Source organism: Canis lupus, chromosome 1 (genome assembly GCF_003254725.2).
Source record: "Canis lupus dingo isolate Sandy chromosome 1, ASM325472v2, whole genome shotgun sequence".
Lineage (NCBI taxonomy): Eukaryota > Metazoa > Chordata > Mammalia > Carnivora > Canidae > Canis > Canis lupus.
In genome coordinates this window covers 68,177,863-68,197,816 of record NC_064243.1, presented here as the reverse complement: position 1 = coordinate 68,197,816, position 19,954 = coordinate 68,177,863, and the positions used below count along the sequence as shown (strand labels likewise).

General features: G+C 42.6%; 1 protein-coding gene across 3 annotated transcripts in view; it reads left to right on the top strand.

Moving 5' to 3' along the window:
• ARHGAP18 (Rho GTPase activating protein 18) overlaps positions 1-18,333 on the top strand; it is a 119,250-nt gene extending 100,917 nt beyond the window's left edge. For 2 of the 3 annotated variants that reach the window (XM_025423005.3, XM_049115455.1), the window contains 3 exons: positions 11,644-11,768; positions 15,575-15,636; positions 16,832-18,333. In XM_025423005.3, the coding sequence (XP_025278790.3) occupies positions 11,644-11,768; positions 15,575-15,636; positions 16,832-16,923 (279 nt within the window). In that variant the 3' untranslated portion in view covers positions 16,924-18,333. The remainder of the gene's footprint in view (positions 1-11,643; positions 11,769-15,574; positions 15,637-16,831) is intronic. The other variant, XR_007413585.1, reaches the window with a different exon arrangement.
• Positions 18,334-19,954: the final 1,621 nt, after the last annotated feature.

Sequence of the window (19,954 nt, the reverse complement as noted above, 5' to 3'; positions counted from 1 at the left end):
ACAGAGGACTCTGTGGAGACGCCATTGTCCACTGAACATGTAATCTACTGAGTAAGGCGTCCCTGTGTGAACCACTTGATCTTTTTTTTTTTTTTTTTCCATTTTCTCATCTGTCAAATGGGGAAAAATAACTGAGTCAGATAAACAGACCAATGGTTGGTTATGCCTAGGATCCTTCCTGGGTTTCAGTAAGTTCTTCATTGGGTCACTCGCCGAATCCGGGGAGATGTATGCTGCAATAAAGAAAATTAAAATGTTTTAAAAAGAAATACCTAAATAGCATTTAGAAACTGCCATAAGAATGTATTAAGAATCAGGTTTAAAATAGTAAAATATACATGAAGACACATTTATGAAGTGAGTTACCAAAGCTCTAAGTTAAGATCGGGAAACGGAAGGGTTTCTATTGTTCTGTTTATGGTGGAGACACCCCCACCACCAGCACCGCCACCTTTGAGGTTATTCAGTTACATGCTGACATCTTGTGGAATAATGTGGAAATGCAATTATCAGGCTGTGATTCCCTTTTTTTTTTTTGGCCTTGGCTTTGGCCTACTTAAGGATCTAGTAATTATAAAATATACGCATATATAAGCACACACACATATATATTCTATATTGTGCCTCTCGCCATCAAAAAAATAACATTGGCATGAAGGCATGAAATATTTTTGGTCAATTTTTAAGTATTTTTAAGGACATAAAATGTAGTAAAAGGGAATTGTTGATACTGTTTTATTATTTTGAGAAAGGGCTTGCTCTTGTCACAGGTTAGAAAGGATTTTTGACGTACCGTTTTCATTTAACTTAGAACATTTCATTTCCCCTAAAATCATTACAAATACATGAATATAATTTTGTTCTGTAGCTCTGCTTATTCGTATTAACTTAGATGGTTTTATAACCCTGCCTTTTTTATAAGGTAGTACAATGTGAGGTATGTCATACATCCGAGGAAACATTTATGCTGTACCTTTTAAATAATAAAACCCTGGACAAAAAATTTAAGTTAGGTTTTAGAGATGAAACGTTTACATCATATTGTTATTTCTAGAGAATTTGTATTAACTTAGATTTCTTTAGTTCGTACTTTGGATTAACAAGGTGAGATGGTCTGAGAATCTCTGTACTACGTAGAAGCCATCTTGTCATTTTAAGCCTTGGGATTCAAACGTGGATTTAAGTCTCTGTTTTATCATGTATTAGCTGTTACTCAGTCTCTCTGAGTGTTGCTTTTGTCTTCTGAGAAACTCAGTTCTTTTACCAGAATGCTGCTAACCGTTGCTTGGCGCAGAGCCCCCACTCCCTGTTAGGTATTCAGAGGAAGATGGCGAGGCTGGTGCTCACCCTCAGGGAGCTGGAGGGGCTGCGGGGTCCAGAAGGGTCGAGCTTACAGGTGCCACAGGTGTGGGACTGAAAGCCTGATCAGGGTTCCCGGGGCTGCGGAACAGGAAGTGGGCCTCTGAGAGGCTTCCTGGGAAGGAGAGCCGGGTGTGAAAAGCACGTAGGTGTTGTTTAGGCAGCAAATTGCATAAAGAGCTCTCACTAGCAGAGGAAGCTTCTGGCAGAGGCGTGGCCCAGAGGTAGTCAGGACTCGCGGTGGAGGTTCATTGGGTCCATCATCTTGACTAAAATTTTCAAGCACTTGCCAGAGTTTTGTTCAAGTTGCTGCCATTTTATTAGCGAGAACGACAACACACAGAGAACGATGACAGAACAACACTCAAGTTACTGGATGGAACATGGGCCAGCTATTTTGTGGTTAGCTGCCCAGTCCCATTCTGTCTTAGTAGTTTGTGTTTCCTTACTTTTCCCCAAATCACTTGAATGTGTAGCATGAGATTACGGAGCCTAAAACTGGCCAGGGTATTTTATTCATCTGCTAAGCAGCTGTTTACTGTATGGCTGTCACATGCCAGGCACTGTTCTAGGCACCTGAAATACGGGCAGAGACTGCTGTTGTTGTGCAGCTTAAATTCTGTAACTAAGAATTAGTAAGTGAATTACATCGTATGTTACTACGTGAGAAGGGCTCTAAAAATAATAAAAATAGCACAGAAAAAGGGAGTCAAAGAAAGGAGGAAGGCCCTTGCAATACTAAGGTGGGTGGTCTAGGTATTGTTCATTTGTGTGAAGATGTGAAGGAGGGACGGGGTGCCAAGGTGCGTGTCTCTCTCAGGAAGAACAGAAGGAATAGTCTGTCAAAAGCCTCTTGGTAGGAACTTGCTTGAGGGTATTTGAGGACCAGCAAGCAGTGCTTGTAACCCGAGTGGGCTGGCAAGGGGGACGGCAGTAGGAGATGGGATCACAGGGACCACAGGACCAGGAGATGACATAGGGCCTTGTAGGCCATCTTCAGGAATTTGGACGTATCTTGAGTGAAGTGGGGTCGTTGCACGGTTTGAGCTAAGGCTTGAACATCTATGTCCTAAGATGTGCCCTTGGATTGTTGTGTTGAGGATAGACTCTGGGAGAGCCACATCTATGGGGAGACCACATCAGAGGAAGAAGTTCATGTCTCGGTGCAAGCAGGACACCAGGATACTAGTGCCAGAGGTGACACGGTCACATTCTGTGTCTTTTGATGTCAGAGTCCTTGGGATTTCTTCAAGTTGAAATGATACGAATTTTAAGAGAAAGAAGTAACAAGTGACTCCAAGGTTTTTGGCCGGAGAAATTGGAAGGATGGAATTGCCCCTTCAGCAGGGAAGATCACAGTTTCCAGTCAGGGCGTGTTGAGGGTGAGATTCATGTTAGAAAAAGAAGTAGGGATGTTTGAGGGTGTTTGGTGGGAAAATTAGGTCCTAGGGGCCAGTGAGGCGCGTGGAGCAGGGGCAGAAGGAAGGCCAGGCGGGGTCTCCGGGAGGAGCCTGACCTCCACTCGGGCAAATCTTGACCCCAGGAGTCACAGGGTTACACTTGCATGTTCAAATCATTGCTGAGATGTCAGGTGAAGGAAAGTTTGGAGCGGTGAAACACAGGAGGTTGGGTAGGTGGTGCCCCTAATTTCATCGCCATTGGGGGCACATAATTTGGTAGACTCTCCCCGGAGAGTCATGAGCATATGGCAGAGGCCTGAAGACTGTGCTTTTCATTGTATTCAGAAATTCCTTCAAAGGGAGTAGTAAGACGAGCATGCAAAGGCTTATGCTTAAGTTCCTCGCCGTATTCTTTATGCTGGCCAGAACCAGAAATAGCCCGAAAGGGTACGAGGAGTTCCATACCTTATGGCGCATTTATGTAGCGAAATATCATGGAAATACAAGGGTGTATATTGACGTTGGAAGATATTCATAATATATTGGAGAAAACTTGCAAATTAGCGAAGGCAGCCATACTTGCAAGGGGTAATAAGTGTCATTATTTTGAGTGCTTGCCAGAGGACAGGCATGCTGCTAAACATTTTCTGCAAACATCATCTCATTTAATATTTACAGGAGTTTAATTGAAGTGTACGGTAATATTGTCTCATTTTTTATAGATGAGGAAAGTGAGGGTCAGCAATCTCAAGTAACTTGCTTAAGGTTATCTGGATAGGAAGTGATGGGGCTGGACTCTGAAACCAAATCTGTATGATCTTAAATCTGAGTCTCTTTACTCATATCCCCTATTTCCTTAGAGGTCACAGAAAAACTCTGAGAGAGTTGTGTTCCTGGGTCCCAGCTCGTGGGTAGTAATACAGTGAACACGTAGGACTGCCATTATTAACGTGTGTTCGATGTATAGCTTTTAACCACAGTCCTGGGCCGTGCCAAGACCCAGCAATGGGAATGGAAAGAAGTGTTAAGTGTGAGCTGGGGGGACCGACAAGATGTGGAAACTAACTGGATACGAGGAATGTAGAATGAGGAGGAATCTAGAATGACTCGCTGGTTTTACCGTGGGTGATTTTATCATTGATAGAAAGCACTCAGCAAAAGGAACGGACTCTTAATTGAGGTAGTCAGTTCTTGACATGGATAGTTGACCCTCTGTGTGAAAGCACTTTGGCTCCACGGGGCTGTAGCTCAGAAGGCCCAGAGCTGGAGGTGTGCCTTTGGGATCAGCACAGAGATTGCCATGGAAGCCAAATATGCCAATATTTTAGTGGTGAGCCACGGAAGAGGAGCTGGTCAAAGAGGCCAAGAAATAGTAGGAAGTCAGAGGAAGTGGAAGATTACAGCGTCTTGGAGGCCCAGGGACGAAGATGGGTAGGGAAAGGAGCTTGGTTAGTGTACCACGTGCTAGACAGAGGCTGGAGAAGGCTAACTTTGGGCAGAGGTCAGTGCATTCTGCATTGAAAGGTCACTCCTGACTTTCTCCAAAGCACTGTCAGTAACTACGGTTGGAAGAAGCCAGATTGCCAGGGATTGAGGAAGGAAAGACAAAAGACTGTAGATCATGAAAAGTCATCAGGGCAATATATATATATATTTTTAAAGCATTCTGTATGCTATTAATGCTGACCATATGTACTCAGGGTTCATGTTATTGAGATTTGCTTGACTAGATAAATTAATAGTTTGAACCAGGTTGTAAGGGACACAGTATCTACTTAATATGACAAATGTTTTTAAATGAGTAAGTTGTTTGATACAAATGTGACTTTCTTGAATACTAAGAACACATCATTTGCACCAGAAGGAAACACTTGGTGAAAAACAACAAAATGGTAGACCATTAAAAATAACCATTTTGTGACAGCCTTCAACGTGTGGTTGGGACTGATATCACACACACACACACACACACACACACACACACACGGGTATATATGCTCTATATCACGTACTGGAAGTTGTGGCTTGAGGATATAGCTCTAGCTCTGCCATCAGTGGGACATTAATAGCAAATCATTTTATCTCTCTGCGCCTTACTTTCCGCTATAAAATGAGGGGTAGGGCCAGATTGATGCTATCTTATCCAGAGTATGCAATAGGGTTGTCTGTAGTAGCATTCTTTATAAAACATGACTGGGCCGCTCCCTGGACCCCACTGAGTCAGAACCTCTCAGAGCAGGACCTTGGCATGTGTACTGTATAAAAACTGTGAGTATGATTCTCCCCACTGGGTACGTATGTATGTGTAAATTTATATTTAATTGTATTACGGATTTTTTCTTACCTAGATACAAAAAACAGAATAGTATATGAACCCCATAAACCTATCAACAGTGATCACACCTATTTTTCTAATCTCATTCCATCCTGTCTCCCACACCTTGTTTCCTTCTAGTACTTATAAGGAAATCATAGACATCCTGTCATTTCACCCATAATTTCTTCACATTGCATCTCTGCCTTATAAGGGCCTGGGGCTGCTTTGATGAGCATCTGGTTATGAATTGCTGAATCATGCAGGTCTCAAGTCCATTGAGGACTTTGATCTGTGATTTTTCTACTATCATTCAAGCTCACCTTTCAGCGTAAATGGAGGCTGTACTTTTTGTTGTTGTTAAGATTCATTTATTAGAGAGGGAGCACGAGCAGGAGGGGCAGAGGGAGACAGGGAGAGGATCCCAAGCAGACTCCGCACTGAGCTCGGAGCCAGACTTGGGCCTCAGTCTCACCCACCATGCGATCAAGATCATGACCCGAGCCAAAAACAAGAGTTGGATGCTCAACGTACTGCACCACCCAGGCACCCTCGGAAGCTGTACATTTATGAGAAAGAGATTTTGCCAAATAAGCTGAGCTCCTCACATCTTCCCTCCTTGGTAGAGGGAATATTCCCTCTGTGGTTAACTTCAGTGTTAGCCCAGGATGATCTCATGTCACACCCTAAATTTATAATTGAGGAACCCATATTTAGAGAGCTTACCTGACTTGCTAAAAGGTCCAAGATGATCTTATAACATTTAACATTTAGGGGCAGCCCGGGTGGCTCAGCGGTTTAGCGCCACTTTCAGCCCAGGGTGTGATCCTGGGGTCCTGGGATCGAGTCCCACGTCAGGCTCCCTGCATGGAGCTTGCTTCTCCCTCTGCCTGTGTCTCTGCCTCTCTCTCTCTCTCTTTCTTTCATAAGTAAGTAAGTAAGTAAATAAATAAATAAATAAATATCTTAAAAATTTTTTTTAACATTTAGGATTTGGGGCTTGGAAAAGAAATCTGTTGCTGCTACTTTCTGCCATTCTCTTCTAGAAAATCTTGGAGTTGACAGCAGTGCGGTGTGGATTCTGGATTGTTTATAGCCAGGGCTGCATGTCTGGTCACAACCCTGTTTAGAATTCCATTTCTGGTTTCATTTAACAGCTCTGACCCAGAGCATCATTGCAGATATTGTTTTGAGCATCTGCTTTAGGTCTGGAAACAGTGTCTGGATCTACCTGGGGACTTACGTGGAAAATCACAGTATAGTATCAAGCGCAGAATCTTGTTTTTTTTTTTTTTTTTTGAAGACGTTTGTGATTTTTATTATAGTACATAAAGAATACCATATTAGAGGAAAAAAAACTTAGTTTTGTTGTAAATTAAATGCATATTCCTATAGAAGCTATTTCAGGTTCTTTAAAAGTCTCTGAATCTGATTTGGATAAAAGTTTAAGCATTTGGATAATAGAGGGTCTATTATAGTCAGGACTTAGGCAGTTCAAGATGGTAGAGAATACTTTCATGTCTCACCTCCAGTCGGACTAAGGTGATAAATATGCCATTTTAGTTTAAGGCACCTTGCTAAAATGTCCTTGTTTAATTTCCTAAAATATGTGTTATATTCTCTTTCTTAAGAAAGTTGTTTTTTCACTTTGCCCTGTTGAAGATAAAATATTTTTCTGTAGCATTAAAAATGTCAGCTTACATTTAACTTAGCTTTTAATGAAAAAAATAAATTAATATTTTTTAAAGGTCTGACACTGAATTTCTAATCTAGAGTGCAAAAATATGAGCAATGCAGTGTTTATCTACATGTTATGAAGAAATGCTAAAGTCATTTTCTATTTAACCAAATAAGAAATAATAAGAAATGAAATATATTAAAAAAACATTTTATGTTTATTTATTCATGAGAGACACAGAGAGAGAGGCAGAGACACAGGCAGAAGGAGAAGCAGGCTCCCTGTAGGGAGCCTGACGGACTCGATCCCAGGACCCTGGGGGGTCACGCCTTGAACCAAAGGCAGATGCTCAACCACTGAGCCACCCGGGCTGCCCTAAAATCTTGTTTTTAAAAATATTCTTTAGTTCAATATATAAAACATGTGAGGACCATATGAGATGATTTTCTCCATTGTAACAGTTTTTATATGCGTAAGAAATTATTTTGTAAGTTGTAAAATCCTTTGTGACTAAATTTTAAGGTTGTGTTAGTGAAATACTGTTCTCAGTCTTGCTGTACATCACATAACTTCAGCTCACCAGCACACCAAAAATAAACATTAAAAAAATAAGAGAGTCACAGCTGTTAAGACACACACGAAAAAAAATGTGAAAGTTACAAAGATTATACTATTCACAGGTTCAGTTATTACTGTGGCTCAAGTTAAGAACAGACTATTTGGCTTAATGATCATGCCTGTTGTATCTGTTCAAAGCTTGGCAGCTCAATGTAATTAGTGCACTAATAGCTTGAGTATTTGATGTAGCATGATTTTGGAGCTTAATAGAAATTGTCATACACCATTTAAACTAGAGCCTTGGCATCATTTATTGTTTATAGTCTTTAGCAAATATCATTTGGCCACCCTTGTCAAGATATCTGGGGAAAAAAAGGTTTCCAGAACGAGCTTCTAAACTCTCCATCTTTAACCATTATGCCTGCCAGTTACATGCATTTTTTTCTCCAATAGTGAAGGGCATGGCAGCTTCAAAGTGAGTCAGACTTTTCTATGTACGTGTTATTGTGAGAATTTGGATGGAATGTATCACTACAGAGGGAAACACTTAAGAACTGTTCCTGTCCTAGACACTCATGTGCGCACGCGCACACACAGCTTCCCTGCTAGAGCAGTCTCCTTAGTTGTCAAAGAATGTGACCAGTCGACCTAGGAAGGTGCTGTGAGCCGTTGTCAGCCAAAAAAAGGTTTAGACAGGCGCTCATATCCCAGTTCCCCTCCCTCCCTCCCTCCCTCCCTCCCTCCCTCCCTCCCTCCCTCCCTCCCTCCCTCCCTCCCTCCCTTCCTTCCTTCCTTCCTTCCTTCCTTCCTTCCTTCCTTCCTTCCTTCCTTCCTTCCTTCCTGGAGGAGGGTCAGAAGGAGAAGTAGACTCTCCGCTGAGCAGGGAGCCTGACTCAGGGCTCGATCGTGGGACTTTGGGATCATGACCTGAGCTGAAGGTAGACGCTTAACCCACTGAGCCACCCAGGCACCCCAGTTCTATGTGAAAGGAGTCAAAATAGTATAGTTAGTGGTTCGGGAAGGGCTAGAGCTGATCCAGAACTGGCCTAGCTCCACCCTCTGCTCACTAGGGGGAAGGTTCCATGAGGCACCTGGACCCATGCCACTCCCCATCTGTTCCAGAGCCAGGATACGGCGATTCCTTGACGTTCCACATACACATGAGAACTCCCGAGTGTCCTCAGTAGCTTGGCCCTGAGTCTCTTCCTTCCAAACTCTATCAGAGAGACTCTGGATTCCCATGTGTGTCACATGTGCTGCTCTTGGGTGTGACCCCCAACACCACACTGACCTGACTGCTGTATTTTATAAGGGAGCAGAGTTGTACTGTCTCCGGCACCGTCTCTGAACACATGTAGAAAGCGTAGGTCATGCCAACGTATTAGAGGGGTCTTGTAGGAAGAGTGGCCGCATCCACGAGCAGCTGCACACCAACATCGGTGACTCCCTGCAGAAGTAAACGACTGGAGGGTCCCTCGTAACACCTTGAATTCCTTCCTTCCTCTCTTTCCCTGCCTGTCTTTTCTCACTCATGGAGGAAATATGTGATAGATGGAGGCAATTTGTTTCTTTTAGGAAATGTTCCTAAGACAGTCTTTTTGCTATTTAGGAAATACATGTCAGTGTACGTTATTTTATTCTCGAGAAATACAATAATGTTAGCATAGCATTCTTAGAGATGTTTTTGAGTGATTCATGCCATCAATAAGTATTCGATAGCTGGCTACAGATGTGACGCAGTCATGTGGCATGTAGCTAGAACACAGGTATCCTATAGTGGAACCCCATCATAAAAGAGTCTCAGGGGAAGGAAGAAGTTCTCTTGGACCCTGTGGATCAAGAAGGTTCCTTGGAGTTGGATATATTTGAGTTGGGCCTTGAAATATCGATAGCAGGAGATATTACATAAGAGGAGAACGAACTTCAAGATAGGAAAGCCTGGGTGTTTGTAGCACATGTTGGTTGGCTTTTTTGGCCCAAACAATAGAATGTACCATGGGAATAGTGGAGAGAAAGGCCGGGAGCAGAGGAAGGTTGTCCTGTCCCTGAATTCTATGGCAGGAAATTATTTTTCTGGATCATTTTGGTATTGTAACTCATTTTTTGGTTGATCTCCTATATGTAAAGACTTATTGTCATCTTCACTTTAAAAGTCAGCATAGATTTGCCAGCCTTCTTGATATTTTACTGTTGGATGGGATATAATTATGGGAACAGTTGTTGCCACTATTATTTTTGCCAAAGAAGAACCTGTACGTAAGGATATGTGGCACCGTGACTTGAGCAGATTTCCTGACTTTCTTGAATGGGCATAAAGTATTCGGGTGTCTGCAAACCCTAGCCCCCTATTCAGGGCCCTCCATACTAATAGTAGATGGACGGAGAATCCAAAATACCGATATTTATTGCTTAATTGAGTGGACAAGGTGGATTAGGATTTTATGAACACAGACTCTGTGCTTTGACTGTTGCTATTACGATTTTAATCCAACATTTGTGTTCTGTGCCAGCTTCTTGTTTTCCACCCCCTAGAAGGAAGCAGGTGAGGCCGGGCCAGCAGGTAGAATGATCACGGTGGGACATAGGCTAGTGATGAAACCCAAGGGAAGAGTGTGTGCAGCACAATCCCTGAGTTAGAAGGTACCCCATTGATTTCATAGCTGCTGTGAAAGGAAAAAAATGCACACAACCAAATAAAAGCCCCTGTCCATTGGAAGAAGCCGCTTATTTTCCAAATGTTACAAATGAAAACAAATTGCCACAGAATCAAGGAAAAAGGTAACTTAGATTTGCATCCTGGGGGGTGGGGGGGCGGGGGTCAGAGACCAGACTACTTTGTCGGACCAAAATCTACGCCCCGGAAATTGAAAGTCAGCAAACCAAGCCAAGGGGCCAGGCCAATGGGACGGCAGCAGGAGTTGAGGGCTCTGGGAATGGGTTGGGATTGGGTGTCCTTCAGGGGTGGGGTTGAGCCTCTTCCCCAGGGACAGAAGTTAAAGGACCCTAGGAACACGGAGGTTCTTCCAGCTGGCCCGCGTTGTTTGGCTGGATGGAGTGTTCTCCACGAGGTCAGATGAGGGAGCAGGGTTTCCCAGGTTGGCCCGGGGCCTCTGTGGTGTCCCCACAGCTGAAACAGGTGCCTGCGGCCCTCTGGGGGGGAACGCCGTGGTCCTGCACAATCCCACGCTTCCGTGTCCAGCCTCGCCTGAGCCTCTCCCCTTGGCGGTTCTCGCACAACAATTCGCAGGTTACTGAGAAGCACGTGCAAGTCTCATGCAGGCACCTGCACTGTGATGTAGCCTCATTCTCTAAAGCCATGTTATTTTGGTTGAAATTTGAAAGAAGTCACATTAATTCCATTCCTGGTGTATCCATGCTTTACGTTGGTGTGGGGAGAGGGAATGAAAGCAATCCAAGACCATGGTCATTACAAAAAGATGATATTGTGAGCACAAAAAATACTAGAAGGCGTGTGTCTCATTACCTGCTAGGTGAGTAGACATAGAACAGTGCCTGGTACGCAGTCCATGCTTAGTGAGTTTTAGCTTAATTAAACAGGGTTTTGTAGGAAGTGCTTTGTAAAGCCTTTGCGCGTGCTGCTTGTCCTAAGGACGTGACATACAGTTATAAATACTAAATTACTATTTATTGTGGCAGAACAACCAAGAATTAATTAAGCCGGATATTTTGAATGTCCTAGCTCATGTTTTGCTGGTCCTCACAATCTTTGATAGTCCCCAACATAGAGACAGTTCTTAACACCTATCGGCAGAGCACTTAGAATCGGTCACCTGGGGTCAGAGCGTGCGGGTCGCCATGTGAACCCACTCACCAAGCGAGGAGCGGGAGAGATACAAACGTTTAGAAATGTATGTTTCTTTTGTTTTGATTTTTTAAATGCTCTCAGGAGCAAGAATTTCTGTGAGATTTTGTCAATGTGCAGGAAGATTTTTAAAATGCATACATTGCGAGAGCACACAAAGTAACTTCTTTCTGATTCAATTTCATAAATTGCTACATGAAGAAGCGCTCTCTAGTAGATAATACTCAGAAATCAGCACTTAATATGGCAGTAATGGTTATTGCTGTCATTCTTTACATCTTTAAAAATAATTAAGCATTACTGCATCGGCATTATAAAGTTCCCCTATCACCATTAAGAGGATATTTGAGGTTTGATGTAATTTAGCAAATTACATTATACAGTAGTTAAGGTTTTTATGTAGTGAAGTAAAATGCGTCGTAGTTGAGCACACTTACCATGTAATGCATTGTACAGAGTTCCACGTTGCAGCTGCTGCCAGCTTCGTTCCAATGTCATTATTGCTTTGCAGGCTGACGTTCCTCAGGGAGTGATTCGAGTGCAAGCTCCCCATCTCTCGAAAGTTTCCATGGCAATACAGCTAACTGAAGAACTAAAAGCCAGTGATGTGCTTGCCAGGTTTCTCAGCCAAGAAAGGTAGAGGCCTGTTTTGTTTTAATCATTCCGTGGCATAACTCACACGCGTGCTCTCTCCCTCCCTACCCCCCGCTTCCTTAAAAAAAAAAAAAAACAAGTACGTTTGATGTGAAGTGCTTCAAAATTTGGTCTTCCCAGCAGAAAAGAAGAGCAGACTTGACAACTAGACTGTGGGAATGAGTCGAGTGCATTGGAGGTGGTTTATGTGTGAGTCGAGGCTGTTTGGAGCAGGATGTGTGAGCATTCCTTCACGGTGCCTGCAGCGGGCTCGGCCCCTGAGACCACTCAGTAGGCTTTCTAGAATATGTTGATCGGAGGTTAATCACCACGCGTAGGCTGTTAGGAAAATGGCCAGATAAGATACAGTGGGATTAAAACAAACAATACAAAATACAACTTTTTCTATGAGCTATGACGAATAAAAAGAAATGCCGAAATTTAAAACCAGGAATTGAGGGAGGACACGCAGTGCCTGGAGCTCTGACGTCTCCCACACACCCGGAACGCTGCCCTGGGGAGCCGCAGGGGGGCCGCAGCCCAGCCATCTCCGCTGCGCTGAGGCTGGTGGGCGTGGGAGGCGGCCTGTGGGAGCCCTTGGCATCCCTCTGATAATATCAGAGCATCTGCTTCTTGAGATATTGTATTTTTTTTTTCTGGAATTTTAGAGCTTTAACAGGTAGGTTGGGTTTTTAGTTCTTGCCCTTTTAATTATTTTTAGCTAAAGTTATTATTTTAATGATTTCGCCCTCATTTCCACTCATTGAAAATTACTCTAAATGTCTTAAAAGGGAGATCCAGGGCCCGGGCGTCTTGGCTTAGGAATTCTGTGTGCTGGTCTTCCACGGAACGTCCTCTCCGCGTGGTGCTGTCCAAGGGCAGCCCCGGAGGTTTGTGCCAAAACCTCTCTGGAGTTAATACAGCACCTTGAATACTTGACAGGCCTCTGCTCTGGTTAAGGCTGTCACAGGTCGGAAGGGGATACAGATACACTGTAAAATGTCTTCGCTCCCGGTTCATAAACTGGGGAAAGAGCCAAGCCTGAGCAGTGAGGACGGCAGCGACGTAGACGACGGGCATGTGGGTAAGGCCCGGGCCCTTGGGGAGCCAGCCCTGCTCCCCCGGCAGCACCATGACGCATGCATGGCTATTGCTTGTTTAACTGATGAGAAAATCAAGACTTTGCAGGGTCACACCTTGCATAGGTGGTGGTGCTGAACTCTGAATGCATGGTTTCCTCCTGCAAAGGCTGCCCTTTCCACACTGTCCATACAAGCCAGGTTCCAGAAGCCATCCTGGACCTGGGGCCAGCGGTGCAGAGCCCCAGAGCAGCTGGATGCCTCGGTTCCCTGGAGGGTTTCTGCTTCATGAAATCAGCCCCCGTCCTCCCCACTCCCTGCTGTGGCCTGGGACACACCAGCCCTTGCTGCTGTGCGCACCAGGGACGAGTGCCCGCCCGCCCACCCGCTCCCAGGGGGTGCCCGAAGGACATCTGGCCACACTTCAGATCTAAGCAGCCCTTTCGGGCCAGACACAGCTATTGACACAGCGTCTACGCTGAGGACCCAAGCATCCAGTTCAGTCTGTGCTGTGGTTGCTATACTGTGGTGACGGAAGATGAGACTGTCAGGCCAACCGTGACTTTAGTATTTAGGGTACAGCATGCTAGTCCTGGGCATATCATTATAGAGAGCACAAGGTTTGTGACAATTATCCTCCGCATACTGGGATTTTCTGCTTGGGGTGCTTTTGTTAAACGAGCATTTGCTGCCCCCCTGCAGTGGGATCTGTTTTTTGTTTTTGTTTTTTTTTTCTTTTAAAGTTGTTATTTATTTACTCATGAGAGACACAGAGAGAGGCAGAGACACAGGCAGAGGGAGAAGCAGGCTCCATGCAGGGAGCCCGATGCAGGACTCGATCCCGGGACTCCGGGGTCATGACCTGAGCTGAAGGCAGATGCTCCACCGCTGAGCCCCCCCCAGGGGCCCCAGATCCATTTTTTTCCTGCCTCCTCCCTCATGCCCATCCTGCTCCACCTACGGGAAAGTCTGGTAAACATCTCTGCCCATTGCTTACCCCCAGCCCCAGCCATTCCTCAGGTCCCTTCTTTACGTCTGGGGGTGCTGAAGGCAGATGATCTGGATCCAAATGCCATCTTTTCCTATTTCATTTTAAGCTAGATTTGTAATCTCCTTAAGCCTCAAGCTTTTCGTTTACGAGTAGACCCTAATAGGACCAGCCTTGTCCTGCAATAATGAGCTGGGGAAGTGACCGTGAGCACATAGCACTACTTGTTCGGACCATACAAGTGAAACCCTCAGTGTTTATAAATATGTTCTCTTCCGCCACATTCCCCACCCCTCCCCTTTGCATTCCTCCTGTGTAGGGACCATTGGAAACCCTACCTCCCCCATCCTTTTCTCCCCTATTTTCTCCACCAAAGACAAGAACACACACTTTATTTACATAAAGTAAATATACAATAAATTTCACATTGACTCACCAGCCTTGATAAAGGCCATTGCCTTTTCCTTAATTTTAGATTTCTTGATGAGCATGACCCAAAGCTTGCATTTACCAGGAAATCTAGTTGAGGTTTCTTTAAAGTAGAACAAGAACCCAGATCCTGGAGAAATGGTCTTATCAAGTCTCCCAAGACATTCAGCTTGGTTTTCATAGAAATAATGACTTCTTATGATTATAGTTTATTGCATCATAGTCTATATTATAAGTAAAGATAATTATTATTTAATTTTAAAAACAAGCATACACTGGTTTGGAATAAAACGAGCTGTCTCTTGGCTAGGGCACGAGTCAGCAGGTGGATCTTAAGTGTGGGTGTATGTAAAGCCCCGAGTGTCTGTCATGTTGCAGACAACAGAGTAGCTGGAGTTGGATAACCCGGACGAGTCACCGGACGACAGGTTGGGGACGCTGCTTCCCAACACGATGGCTCGAATGAAAGTCGGGTCTCCTCTTCCGTCTGCAGTTCCGGGGAGCGTGTCTTCAGGGCCTTACAGGAGTGGTCCGCAAAGCCTTCTAGGCGTCACAATCCATTAGAGAGCTTTTGAGAAACAAGTTCTTTGGTTTGATCCAAATGTGCGAGATCAGCTTCTAGAGCTCTGGGTCTGAATTTTTAGCAGGTCTCTTGTATACAGAGTTTTGAAAAACTGCTGAATTTTATTTGAACCGAATACTCTGGAAGAGTTTATTCTTTGAAGAGCACAAATCTGCAAATGCATCTTCTACTTCTGAGGCCATCATAAGGACTATTTGCTTCTGCTTCGAGCGTATGTAACTTTCGTACCTGAACAGTCAGCACAGGAAGGTTATGAACCGGGTCTTACGCTTGACGTTCACCTTGCGTACTGTGAGCTGTCAGCACAGCAAACATGTGGTGGATACTTACTGACTAAATGCAGTGTAAAAACTAAGGCGGAAACATTTCTTCTTATAGTTTTAAGAGGACCTTCCTGGCCCCTTTGCCAACTGGCAAAGCAGTTGGTCATATTGATGATTTTATTGGCCACGAAGATGTTATTTTTCTTCTTAATTTTACAAATTTAGATGCTGATTTATTATTTTGCCTTCAGATGTATGAGTCCATTTGTTTATTTTAATTTACAGGTATGACATTTTTATTACCTATTTGGCACACTTAACAGATGGGAAAATACGAATGTTCGATAATTACAGTGTGTCTAGGTTATGAATTTCCCATACAAGCCCGAATTCCCCAAGCACATTAAAGTGATTTACTTGCAAGCTGTTTGATGATACAACTAATCAGTTTGTTTTGTCCCTAATAGTGGGATTGCCCAGACTCTTAAGAAAGGGGAAGTTTTTTTGTATGAAATTGGAGGAAATATTGGTAAGCACATTTTGTTTCTCTCTGTGTTACATATGCTGATTTGACATTGCCGGTGGTTATTATTTGTATCTTTGGGGGCGGAAATCAGAAGTTACATATAGAAGTTGATGATGAATATTGTGGATTTGTTCAGTGGTCTTTTTCTCTTCAGGCTCTATTTGAGCTCCTCCCTGCAAAGGTCCATCTGCGTTGAACCTCAGCAAGGACGAGTTCCCTTAAAATAGTAGCTGCTTCTAGGACGTTAATGAACTTTTTCAAAACAACTTTCTTTTTTATATGCTTACATCACATCTTAATAAAGGAAGTAGCCGAGCTAATTTAAGGCCAGGATTACGTTTTTTATTATGGCTCAGTACGGATATTTTTAGTGAAAGCAGAAGTTATTTTTGCCATTGTTGATTGCCTTCTAAATAATGCACACACACGCACGAAGGCAAACACAAAAATGCACAAGTACGCATACAAGCACATTGGTAACTTCAGAAATAGAAATAGAATGAATGGATTAGTTTTGACCGTGCCTTATATTTTATATGCCCGTTTTTAGTTATCAGTGGGTTGTACTCATCCCTATTAAAAGTTAAAGTGACATTTTTATCTTTATTTTGACCCTCGAAAATGGCACAGGGTGAAATTGTTAACAAATAAAGAGTGTTTAATTCAAAGTAATAATTGAAATATTTTAAGATAAGTTTTATGGAATTATTTTCCTGGGACACAAAAGGATTAGTAAATATTGAAAGTTTAACGTGGGAATATGAGGGCTTGCTCTTACAATTTGAATAAACTGCAACTGTTAGAAGCCTGGAATTGTTAGCTTATTAGCAAGGCTTATTTAAATATTCATATATTTGATCTTGCATTTTTACTCCTAGAAATTGGGAATGAAGTGGTGTTTCTTACTTGGGTAGACCCAAAGCTGTTGCCACTCATGATAAAGGTGAATGAGCCATTTCAGAGCTCTTCACGCAAAGTATCTTCAACTTCTTAAATTAATCTGAAACCCGTTCCTTTGGAGAAAGCCTCCTAAATTGACTTCAATATTTTGGCCAAGTCTTATAATGTTATGGGAGGTAAAGGATGGAGGGATATTTTGAAATTTTGTAAGAGTTCAGAGTTAAACCATGAGGAATAAGCTTAACATTGCATCCCGGCCCCTGCACCATATTCAATTGACCCAGTGTCTCTTTGGTAGGAGAACGCTGCCTTGATGACGACGCGTACATGAAGGACTTGTTCCAGCTCAACCCCAGCGCCGAGTGGGTCATAAAGTCAAAGCCATCCTAGGAGGTGGAGGCTGCAGATCTACCAGGACTTCCTGAGACTACTTGCTGGGGCGAGCGTGCAAATGGCAGGACTCTCCTATTGTTCAAATGTCCCCCACCATTGAATAGTGACACCCTGAAGCCTTAAAAAGTTACAGATTTGTGCTGCTGCCAGAATTATGTTAATTGTTAACAATATGATGAGCAAACCAGCATCTCTGGAGCGAGAGGAAAGGGAGTTTGGTAGCTTGGTGGCCATCACCCTCTGGGAGAGGTACCCAGAGGCGACAGTAAGTTTAATGTGAGAACATGCTCTCTCCCGTCTCCTCCTTTTTCTCTCCTAAAACCATATCCATAGAAATATGTGCTGCTGCTCCTTTTTCTCCCCCTCATGTCTGCCTTCCCCCAACTAGGTTTGCTTTTTAAAACCGAGAAGATCGCCAATACCAGGTATTTGGCGAGTCGTGAAGACAGTCCATCCGAAAACAGACCAAACTCAACAGTATTCCTGTCACTATCGAACGTTGATGTTCTTCCCTTTGAATCATTTGTTCCAACGAGAACATCCCACTGCTTCTTGCTGTATCACACGAAGTGATTTGCATTGTCTTCAGTTCGTCTGACACGTGCACAGAACCGTATCCACTATCAAGAAAATAAAACTGTCAGAGACTGCCAATTATTACTCAAATATTAAATACGTCCATCCTAAGAATAGATAAAATATATCCATGTGGAATAACTGGATTACAGATAACAAGGGAGTGAAAGCCAAATCACTTCATGTATGCTATGTTCTCCTAAGTGAGATTTACGAAGTCTTAGCTGGCTTTGCCTATCGTCATATTAGCATAAACACGCGTGATGGTATTGATCCACTAATGGTTAGGAATGTATTGTACTGAAACAGGGAATTATTATTTTTTTAAGCTCATAAATAAGGCTGCAGGAAGAATTATTTTTTTTCTGGGTATGACACAGTCCTATGAACAAGCTTTTATTTCTGTACTTTAAATAATCAGAGTAAATTTATTAAAATGCTGCAGGAAGTACTATTCCCAGGGAGTTTAATGCACAAACCATATTGTGACAAGAGATGAGCCTCTGAACTGTAAATAAGAGGAACGAAGTGAGAAACTTTCAATATTTTATGAGCTTAGAGTGTAGTAAATAAAAGGTGATGTAAATGAATGTTGCACACACTGTGTTTATGATACTTTTAGTATTTTAGGGAAAATTACACATTCTCAGAAGCTCTTGATGTCACTCCAGTTAGGAGGGAAAATGCTGTTAATGAGAACAGTCATAAATTTTTAGCATGTAATTATAAGAGCAGCCTGTGGATATGATCATTTAAATAACATTGTGGTGATTTGTGCCATTGCTTTTTTATTTAAAAATTTTTTATAATTAAATGCATTTTTCTAAATTATCTTCTCTTGGAATTATTACTTTTAATCCTATGTGTTTATGAATGTACTATATTTTTGTTTTGTTTTTGTTTTGGTTAAAATCCACTTTTATTGCCCTGTTGCTCCTGTATAAATTGGGAAGACATGTAGAAGATAGAAAATTGTTACCCACCTTAGTTTTTTCCTTATGCAAACTTCTGTTCTTAAGGATTTTTCAAAAACACATTGTATCCTGTTTCTAGTTTTGATGATATATATGAATTCTCCAAAATGTTTTAATAATTTTAAGCTAATGGAAGCAGTTAATGATATAAACTCAAATTTTAGTGCTCAATACATTTTAGGAGTCCACAATTCCGAACAAAGACTGGAGTGAACGTAATAATTTAGATAAATGGCTTCGTAAACATACATCAACTAGCTTTTTACCACATTTACTATTCCCCAGAATGCGTATTGGTGGGGGAAAGAGGGACACAAGAGGCTTTTGATAATGAGAAGAATGCCAGATCATGGTAAACGCATAAGAAGATGCCATGGCATGTCGGGTCCTTGGAACTCATGACTCCTGTTCCTTGATATTGAACGATATTGCCTTTACATAATCAAAAAAGATGAAGATGTCTGTCTACTTCTGAAGAGGAAGAGCTTAGTAGTGTAGAGCCTCAAATATAAATGGCCTAGAATTAACCCAAATGTTTTTTCTATGATTTTTTTTTTCCCCGTAGTGAACTTTAAATCTTGTGGTAGGTGAGTTTTTGTTTGTACGTGAGGGGACATTGGAAACAACAAATATATTTGTTATGAATCTCAAACAGCTTAATCCTTAAGGGAGTTGCTGTTGAAAACTTAAGAGCTGGTTTTTAGAGAAGACTCGTTGCCCTGTTAATATTTCAGAGATGTTTCCTCTTTTCCAAAGTGGGTTACTGTAATTATTTACAGTCTTTGCTTACGGCTGCTGTTGCATTCAGCATAAACTTCTTGCTGGTGCTCTTTGGGAAAAGCAGCTTATTTGACCGACTTCCTGAAATGTCTTATTATTGCCTTTTCCTGATTTTTGTTAGACTGGATTTCATGTTCTACTTCATCCTACTGATCTCTTGGCCTCTTGATCAGTAGGTGGCAGTATTGGTCAGGGATTCCAGAGTTCCCGTGTTCCCTTTTATTGGCTGACTTTTACCCTTAACCTGTTGAGTGGGGAGGGAGAGGGGTGAGAGGGTTTTTTTGAGCCAAGATGAGACATTTTGACAATGTCTATTTCAAGCAGAAGGATCAGGACAAGAGGAAAGACAGTGAACCAGGAAGGTGAAAAGAAGGCAGTAAGGACATCCGTCTTTCGTGTCTATGTGGCAGTAAGGACATCCGTCTTTCGTGTCTATGTGGTTTCTTCGTTCCACAGATACTTACTGGGCATCTACCGACACGTGCCAGGCATGTCCTACCCTTGAGATACATCACTGAGCAAAATAATAAGTTAAATAAAAATTAACAAGTAAAATCACCTCATATGTTGAAAGCATGTAAGTGCAGTGAACAGAGAAAAGAGATGAGTAGGATAAGTGGGATGAAGGGTGGAGGGATGGGTTCCCTGCAGTAGCAAACAGTCTCTCATTGAATATCTAATAACAAAGACTTGAAGGA